At 38.7% G+C, this 10038-nt stretch overlaps 1 protein-coding gene across 1 annotated transcript; it reads right to left on the reverse strand.

The window, feature by feature from the left end:
* Positions 1 to 242: 242 nt before the first annotated feature.
* PRDM2 (PR domain containing 2, with ZNF domain) lies at positions 243 to 8190 on the reverse strand. Its single transcript, XM_009881068.1, has 3 exons — positions 8085 to 8190; positions 2322 to 6699; positions 243 to 360 (listed from the first exon to the last, which is right to left on the reverse strand). The coding sequence occupies exons 1-3, from the start codon at positions 8101 to 8103 to the stop codon at positions 348 to 350; spliced, it is 4410 nt and encodes a 1469-aa protein (XP_009879370.1). The 5' UTR covers positions 8104 to 8190; the 3' UTR covers positions 243 to 347.
* Between the last annotated feature and the right edge of the window lie 1848 nt (positions 8191 to 10038).

Here is a 10038-nt window from a genome sequence, read left to right on the forward strand (position 1 = left end):
AGGTAAGGACAAAACCAAGATCGAAGCAAACAGGAGAGCAAAGGATTTGGTTTAGTTAATCCCACTATTTCTTTAGATGGTTTCGTGTGGGTTTTGTTTTTAATAGTACCCTTCTCTTATCTGAATCATCCTGTAGCCCAGCACGTGTGTCAGGCACGAAATAAGAAAATCTATGCCTGACACTGAGTATTAGCAAGAAGCCTGCAGGCAATTTTATGATTGTGAGTCAGCTTCAGCTGGTTTCGCAAGCTTGGTGGATTTCACATCCATTGTCGTAGTGCTTATCCTAAGTTGAGCATGCAACAGCTCTACCATGTCATTAAGGGATTTTTTTGTTTGTTTTGTTTTTACAGGAGATTCCTAGAAAATAAAAGACAAAAACTGAAGATAAATGACAAAACAAACTATTTGTGAACGGAGTATGTTTACACAGAAAAACTGAAAGGTGAAAAACAAATTTGGAGACAAATATTACATAAAGCAAGCCTTGAAAAAAAAAAAAAAAATTAAGATTTCCTGGGGAAAAAATCCCACAACCCAACAGTGCCTACAGAGTAGAACTGAAGTTAGCCTGTTCTCACATTAGTTTATGAAGGCAAAAAAATTCTTCATACTATATACTTGATTCAAAAAAGCTGACTAGACAATCTAGATTTATGAACATGATTTCAGAAACAAAAAGCAAAAATTCTTCTAGCATAGCTACTCATCAAACCAGTGAAGACTGCAAGCTGCCAAAGTAAACTAACAGTATTTGAGACAGTCACGGAAATCTTGCCCGTAGGTAAACTGTTATTTACCCCAAATACTATTAAACAATTTCCATATGCGCAGATTTCCAAGTACTCGCTTATTTTGCTTAAGGTCAAATGATTAATTTAGATGGAAAGATGTGTCATTCTGGCTTCAAATTCTACTGATCTCTTCTGGCATCATGTACAATACCGTTTCACACATAACACTAAGCGAGCAGTTTATGAGAATTAAGTAACATGAAGATGCGTATGTCCCAAGAGAACAGGCCTGGTAGACACTTCTTGTTCCTTAAAGGCATTTTTTACACCGTTAGTCTCCAAATTCCAGTAACATTTTCCTCCTTTAACACATCCTAATTTGGGTATTGACTATTTTAAGTCAAATTCCCCTCGAGCACTTGAAATAATTCAGTTATATTGAACCTTTACTTTACAAAGTATTTCCTCAAAATTTCCACCTGGGAGGTCTCACGGTAAGACACACAAGCTGCAAACAGCTTGGATTTGATCACTTGACAAATTCTACTGGGGCACACTTGTTCTAAAGGAGGCTGCCAGTTCCTCCCCTTCCTCCTCTATCACTTACTTTGATAAAAAAAAGTACTACCTTCAGCCATAAATCTGCTGTTAGTCACAGCCATGCACTGCAATTAGCAAAACCGAAAGAACTCTTAATTACCAGGGAGCTTTGTGAAAGTTACTCAATAAATCAGATACCTATTTCGAAGAATAACAGGGCAGGAACATGCTAATAAAAGTTATAAACAGTTTGCAAAATATCCCATTGATTTGAGAGACTACATGAAGAGGTAAATCGGGACTCAGGCGCACAGATGAAGATTTTATTTATTTATTGAAGTATAACTCTTTCTTGCGATTAAAACGCTTCTTCTCAAAAAAGAAATAGAACTTTAATTATAAAATTTGTTTATACTGAAACATAAAAGCATGATACTGCTAACAAATTTACATGTTCATGTAACTCTTCTTACACGTCTATTTCCCTTATATTAAATAATGATCTGACTCAGTTAGTATGCACATACATTTTTGAAGTATTTGGTCATGGTGATTTTTTTTTTTTATATGATAGGCAGAGAATGCTTTTTATTAAAACCCAACAATGCAAGTTATTTTAGCGAGTAAAAAAAATGCAGTCATGATTTTTAGCTTAGCAAACCGCCATAAACTAAATCCAGAATGATTTTGGGCCACCATATGTGTTAGATACCAAATACAAGGTCATTGTCTCCAATAACATTAAGTTTAATGACGTGAAGTTTATTTGCATTCAGGTACTGACATTTTTTTTTTCCAGACTTTTCAATTCAGTTTATAATTAAAGACATTCTCTATACAAACTATGTATTATTTCATGACAGCATGACAAAATGCATCAAGTATGTACATCATACCTCGGCACGACTGAACTACTTAACCACGCTTTAGGAAATGCAACCTTTTTTTTTTTATTTACGTATGAGAAACTCAAAAAAGAGCAAGAAAATTGGCAAAACAGCAAGTAACATGTTCCTGTGTTGTTTCAACTTCAAATTAAATGCTTACCTGAAATCTTTTAGTTCTTGCTTTGCACTGCTCTCATCTCTTTTGTTTTCTGCTGCTTCTGCATTTGCCGCCTGCTGTAGGCTTCGTGTAATAGGTCCTCCGATCCTCTCTCTAGATTTTACCGTGAATCTGTCTGCCTTTTTCTTACTTGCCACAGCAGATTTACTTGGCAGAACAGCTTTATTATTCCTTTGTATTCTGACGTGCAATTTCCGGGACACTTTGCTTGAGATTCCAGAGGAGCTGTTCTTAGCGACCACCTTAGTTTTTTTCCCATCAACATGGGACATTTTGGACACTCTTACAGGACTAGAGTTCCTCAATGACGAAGATGAATTTGGCTTTTTAGATCGAATGGAAGGTACAAATTTAACATTCTGTTTGGATTTGAACGATGCAGAGGGAAGCTGCATTTGTGCGGGTCCTGAGGTTCGTGCTCTTGTCTTGCCCAAGTGAGGCTGCATGCTCTGCATCTTGATTTCTGCATCTGCTGTTCGCCTGCGCTGGTTGTTGCCTTTTTCACTGCTCGCAGGTGAGGAAGAACTTGCACTTTTTTTTGAAGAATTCTTTTTAGCGGAGGGAGAGATGGGTTTTTTGGGACAGCTGTATGATGCGTGTTTATTCAAACTTCCAATGTAAGTAAACTCTCGATTACAGTAGGGGCAGATGTGAGAGTCTGACTCGGATGGATTACTTTTCAATTCTGCCTTCTGCTGGGCAGATTTCTTTTTTTGCAAGATAGCTTTCTGGACGAGCTGGTTTTTCTTTTTCAATGCACTTATTTTTAGTTTATTTGAGGACATTTTGCTAATCTCAACATTGAAATTAAGTCTTTTAGGCTGTCCCATTCGTCTGAAGGCATTCTTTCCAGGGCCAGCTATAACAACCATGCCATTCTTAGGCTGCACTGTCTGTTTCAGTGGTACTGGATTTTTTTTAGGTGTGTATCTCTTTTTATCACTGGCAGATGCACAGGCCAGTATGTGTTTGTGTAACTCTGGCATGTTATCAACACTTTTCCCACATTTTGTGCACCGAATGGCAGTAGTAAAAGTCTGCGGAATATTGTGGGTAGTGAAGTTTGTTGCAGTAACTCCAATACCCATAGGATTGCGATGGTGATACTGAAATGGAGGTGGTTTAAAGCTTGGGTAGTGTTGATTGAGGCCCATACGAACATCTGGATCTTTAGATTTTACTCCAGAAGCCATTATTTTTATAGTAGTATAAAGCTCTTCGGAGGAATCATTTAGATCTTCATCTTCCTCCTCTTTAGAAGGTTCCAAGGAATCTTCTGGCAGGCTCTGCATGTGCTCCACGTTCGCCTTACTGGGGTCAGTAAAATTCTGGGGTCTCAAAGTCCCACTTTCAAACTCATGATGCGTGCACTCTTTGTCTGGATGAAGATCCCGCTGATGTTGTTGCAAATTGCACAAAAAAGCAAATTCCTTTTTACAGACCGAGCAAACAAAGATATTTCCTACTCCGTGAAGCAGAAAGCGATGTTCCGACAAGTCTGTTTTATCCCTAAAAAGCTGTACGCAGAATTCACATTTGAAGGGCCACTCTTCAGCATGAATGGATAAATGCTTCGTTAGGTCTTTAATAGAAAGAAAAGGTGATTCACAGACATTGCACACAAAGCTTTTATTGAATGTTTCCTGCACTACTCCCGATTCACTTGAAGTATGAGGATCTTCTCTGGCTTTCTGCTGTTCATTTTCAGCTTCTTCCTGTTTTATTATTGGGAGAGTATTTTCAAGATTATCGGCAGAGGAAACAACAGAAGAAACCACAGAAAGAGGAGGTGGAGATGGAGACGATGAAGATGAAGAGGAGGAGAAAGAGGAGGAAGAGGAGGAGGAAGATGAAGACGACAGTGTAGGAGGACCAGGTGAAGCAGCAGAAATAAGAGGTTCAACAGAAGGAACAGGAGATGGAGAAGGAGAAACAGTAGGTGAAAGAACTGGTAGCGGGGACTGGGTAGTAGTGTTAGAAAGTGGCGATGGGCAAGAAGAAGTGTTAGTGGCACTGGCAGAGACATCTGGAATTGATAACGGCATTGTTGGAAGAAGGGGAGGAGGTGACGTAGCAACTGTTAACACAGGCGGGCAGGGCGGTGGGGAAGGAGGATTGGTTGGTGTTAACAAAGGAGGCAGCTGGCACATGGAAGGTACAGCAGATGCCTGTGGCACAGGGGAAACAGAGGAACTAAGGGGCTGAGCGTCAACAGAAGACGATGCAGATAAACTGGGATCCACGTCAGGTTCTGTGTGAGGCTCCAGGGATTTGCTTGGGCTCGCCCTCTTGTTCACACCAAGTGTGCTGTCCGTGGCTGCATCCGTTCCATTATACTCATTCAGCAGAACCTTCTGTAACATGCAAGTGGTTGGTTTCTTCTTTTTAACACCACTGCAGGTCGGCTGTATGGAATTTTCCTTATATTCTCTAATTTCAGCATCGCTGCAAGGCTTCTTATGCACGCTTAAATCTAAAACAGATTCCCAGGGAACCTGATTCTTGTTTTTGACATCAGACCTTTGTTTCACACCACTAGATAAATCCAGTGGCTGTTGGTTGCACACATTGCCAAAAGTCGGAGCTGCTGTCCAGTCTTTTGATATTTTATAGTCTTCAAAGCAAAGAGGGCTCAAAGTCTCTTTTTCCTCCCTTCCAGTCAAGCTCCAAGCAGGTGAGCTGCTGTGACTTTCCAACTTTGGCATTTTTGAACTCCGAATATTATCACTCCACACAGTTTTTCCCTCACCTGATTTAACAAAGTCTCGAAGTACTGGACTGTGCTGTGGAGAACTGGGAGGAGAGCTGGTCCTTCTTTTAAATCTACTGGATACTGGAGGCAAAATAGGCGACGATGTAACAGAAGGTCCTAGTTTAGGGATTTCACTTGGCGGAGTTATCTTCTTACTGTCCTGTGTCTGAAGAAGCTGTTTTAATTTTGATGACAAATAAACACCTTTTTCTTTATGAAAAGGTAAGCTTTCTGTTGAAATGCTAAGAGGAAGATTTAAAGAACTAGTAGGAGTTATAGGTTCTGGGTCTATTTCAGTTTTTATTTTTGGTACAAGAGGAGGGCTGGCAGTTCTCCTCTTTTTGGATTCACTGCTTCCACTGCTAGAAGGTTCCTTGGGAGGTTCGTTCACATGTGTTTGTGTAACCTTTAAATTTGAGGAAATTTCCACTGTGACTGGACTGATTATGCAATTTAGTCCATACAAGTCTGCAGAGTTGGACTCCATCTGAATCACATCACAATTGCTCGTGCTGCTGTTGGACTGAATTTTACCATCGATATAATAATTTAAATTTTCAGAGATATTGCTGGAAATATCCATAATATAGACATCATCTACTTCACCTTCCTCTTCTATTTCTGTACTTGCTATATATACGCTCTGGACTGGTGGGGCCTGCTCTGTCTGAAGCGGTGGCTCTTCAGTAAAGAATCCTTTTCTTCTGACCCCTTTGGGAATAAGATGACGCTCATGAACTCTACGCTGATGCCTCCGCATGTTTGTGTGAGTTCCAAAAACCTTTTTGCAATATTTGCATGGATGCAATTCTTTGGGCTCCTTATTCTCCTCAGCAAAAGCGGAGTTTGACATTTCTTGGGAAACTTTCTCCGAATCCAAGACAACAGAGTCTTGCACAAGACTGGAAACATTCAGGTCATCTTTAAGACCATCATCCACAATTACTTGGTTATCAGCAACATTATCCAAGTGTTGTGATGATGTTAGTGTTAAGAACGGTTTCCTTTTTGGCCCTGCCTCATGGCGTCGCTCATGTCTTCGCCTGTTAATTTGAGTACCAAAGGCTTTCCCACAATATCGACACTTGAAAGCATGGTTAACAGTAGATATATGGATGTGCATGTGGCGTTCGAGTCCTTGCTTTGTTGTAAACTTCCTCTCACAATGCTGACAGGGAAACATGAATGTTTCCTGAACATCACCATTTGATTCACCTCTTGCTTTTGGAATTTTCACAACAAGTTTTTTCTTTGGAGAGCTTTCTGGAGATTCCTCTGACGTGCTCTTTTGCTCTTCCATAGAGTCTAACTTTTCTTCACATATCAAAGGCATTTCAGCATTTTCTTTAGGCATATTGGTATCTTCTACCTCCTCTTCATCTTCATCATCTTCATCATCCTCCTCCTCATCATCATCATCTAAATCATCTGATGCACAGTTTATTGCTTCTCCTTGTTTGTCTTCACTCACTATTTGTGGTTCACTGGTAGGACTGGGGATCATCAGCTTTGGAAGTACATCTTGATTTACCATTTCCTGAATCACAGCTGTTTGTTCCAGGGACAGTACAGCAGAAACAGAAGGTGTCTCATCTTCCTCTTTATGACCTGATACACAAAGTATGAAAAGAAAAGCATGAGACATTTTTACCAAATGCTTCAAAGTATGCTACACCTTTCCTCTAACACAGTTATGACCCAACACAATACCATTACTTCTCACTGCTATGATTCAGAACTGAGAGCAAAACTGTAGTCAGAAATTTCCTTTCCGGAACTCCGGCAAAATGTAGGCAACCACCTTTACAGAGAATCTTTGGTTTGAACACTGCAGCCAAGAAACCGGAAACAGTTTGAAGAGTATGAGAACAAGGTAGACTTCACAACATTTCAAGGAACCTCCAAAAAAACTTTCATTGACTTTTCTTACAGCAAGTAAGCGTCAGAAAAGCACTACAATATGCATAGATAAAGTATGTACGGAGCCTGTCAAGCAACTTCTGGATTCTGACCATTTTCCTCAAATTATTAACAATAAAACACTCTGGCTTTGTTCTGTAATGCACAGCGAGGTTTACCTTGTATCTGGCATAGCACTTTCCATTTTTATTTCAGATTTTTTATTAACCATTGCCTGAACGGCTACTTCTACACTTCTGAATCAGAGAACAGAGTGAACAGAGTCTTTATTCACACCTCTGCATGCTCATTTTACCTACCTGCTCTCAGATATATCCATTGCTAAAGAAAATGTCGATTCACACAGTGTTGCCTAAGTGGTTACATGTATAGAGCAAGAAGTTCCTCTCTGTTCCCTAGCTGGGGCATAAGACATCTGGAACAGTGGTGCGCATGTTGCTCAAACAGAAGGGACAATAGAGTGAAGGAATGGAAGAGTTATGGGTCCAAAGAAGCGCAAAAAAGGCAGCTTGAAAGAAATTAGTACCTATACAGAGCTTTAAACATTATTGGTTGCACAGCAGTGGCAAGTTTTACATTCTTGTAAAACAGACAAAACCCAATATATTTAAAATATCTTTCAGGCATTTTTACATACATACTATGTGAAAAAAGCCACGCCAATTTATAAACAACTTTTGCAGAGAATCTTTAGGACAAACAGCATACTTAGCAAGTCGGTGCATGAATCCTGTTTGGTTTTTTCCCCTCTTGACATTGACTTCTGTTAAATAGCAATAAATAATGACTGCATAATTAAGCTCCAAAGACATTATTTCAGAATAAGGACTTTAGGACTTTTCTCTGCCCTTCTGTTCTAAGGAGTCTGGATTTATGTCTAAGTTTTACAGTATGTTTAATAACATACTTCTGATATCCAAGTTCCTGACTAATAAAGTTTGGGCAAACAATATAAACATGCTCACTTTGCTACACTAACATAACCTGCTAATATACTAGATGTGACAAAAAGTGTCCTTTGATTCAAAAAGACAAATTAGAAGGAAAAAAAAAAAGTATATTTGAAAACTCACCCTCTTTAGAATCCCTCATATCTGCAGAAGTAGAATCCAAATCAGCCTTTTTCTGTTTTGTATCCGCTGCCTTCTTTCCTTTGTTTTTACCTTCCTGAGTCTTTTTCTTTCCTGGGGAGAAAAAAACCCAACATTTATTACTCCTGTTCAACCTTTTTTATTTTTCATATTTGAATGGCAGAATTAACACACCCAGCTTTGGAACATAACACACTTCTGTAGAAAACCCTGTTTTCCTGAGGAATACAAATGACAGATCAGTAAAAAGGATAGCATTCGGGTAAAGCAGTAAGGCTAAGAAATTAAAAGTAAAGATAACAACGAGTTTCTAAAAAATCTAAGACCTTAAGTACTTTACTCACTTTCAAAGCAAGAATAAGCTATAACAGAAACATATTGTCCAGACTTAACCAGCTCACATTATAGTTACGCAATACCTTCACATGGCTATTCCAAGACTGTATCTTGTATAAGTATACGGAAAATATGAAATTTCTTCATATACTATTAATCCCTAATGTTAACTGGAAGACCTTTTGAAGTAGAAACCCACAGAGGCATCTCTACTTGTATGAACATTCTGAATAATGACTTGAAGAGAATGATAATAAAAGCAATGAAGTAGTAACATTATGAGAAGACTAAAAGCAGCATGATCTCGACCTACAAGGCAAAGACAGTAAAACCAAATTAGACGGAACCGGGTAACAGTAAAACATAAAGGTGTTTCATTGTGCCTTCTGTTAGCAAAATTAAGAAGCATGTACGCACAGGACGATGAACACAATGAAGATGAGGGCAAAATGGCATTATGTGAAGACCTAAGCAGTGGCGCAAGATGTAAAGACACTGAAAACTTCATTTACCAACACACTACAAAGGTACACTGCTATTTTTTTCCACTAAATATTCAGTCCTATAACATACAGAACTCACGACAAGGACTGTGTAACAAAAAATGAAGCTTGAAGGTCTTCCAATTCAACTATTTGCAAAGACCATCTTCTCTATTCAGACTGGTTATTTTACATACAACTCTGTGTCTGAGACACCAGTCTCCTCTGGAACTTCACACCACCTCTTAGGAATGAGAATTGTCCAGCAGCAGCAATCCAAATTCCTCCTTTGCTCCCACTAACATACAAAATGCTACTTTTTAACACACTGACCCTTCCCCTCTAATCAGAAGTGTGCATCATAGCCCTAAATCCATTTCTTATTTAGAAGCATGTTCTTCCAACTCACAATCCTGTCAACAAGTTCCTCCTTTTTTTCCCTCAAAAATATTTTTCACATCTTCAGCCAAGAAACTGAAATGCCTTTTAAAAAAATGTTCCTCTATTCAAACTGAAAATTTCCAAGTATGCACCCCCTCCAATAGAACAGATCAGAGACAGGTCAGCTTTAAAAGGAAATGCTTGTTTTTATTTGAACATTCTATTCTATCTAAATAATTATCTGTATTTCCTCTCAAGGAACTCGGATGTCACAGGCGCTCCCCAAGTTCTGGTGTGTTTTAGTTTCATGTAGGTAATTATTTTTTTTATTTTCTTATTCCATTTTTTAATAGTTTTTAGTCTGAGAAACTGACAATAGTCACTCAGAACAAATTTTTGCCACCTTTGGAAAACACACATGCGCCCTTCCTCAAATGAACTAGCAATTATCTCATAATATCCTCAAGTATTCTAATAATCCCTGTGTCTAAATCTGCCATAATGAACCAGCACTGGTTTATTTGACAATACAATATTGTCTTTTACATCAAACACCTGCAAGTTGTCAGAAAATTGAGGGTATGTTTTAGTGTTCACACAGGCATAAGGAGTTGAAGCGTATCTTTACCTGACAGGTGAGTATCGAACTTGAACATAATTTTATAATATCAGCACTTCCAATGTTTGTAATTACAACCAGTAGTACCAACATCCAAGTATGAAGGATTTCCAGAAAT

Source organism: Charadrius vociferus, unplaced genomic scaffold, assembly GCF_000708025.1.
Source record: "Charadrius vociferus isolate BGI_N301 unplaced genomic scaffold, ASM70802v2 scaffold663, whole genome shotgun sequence".
Taxonomy (NCBI): Eukaryota; Metazoa; Chordata; class Aves; order Charadriiformes; family Charadriidae; genus Charadrius; species Charadrius vociferus.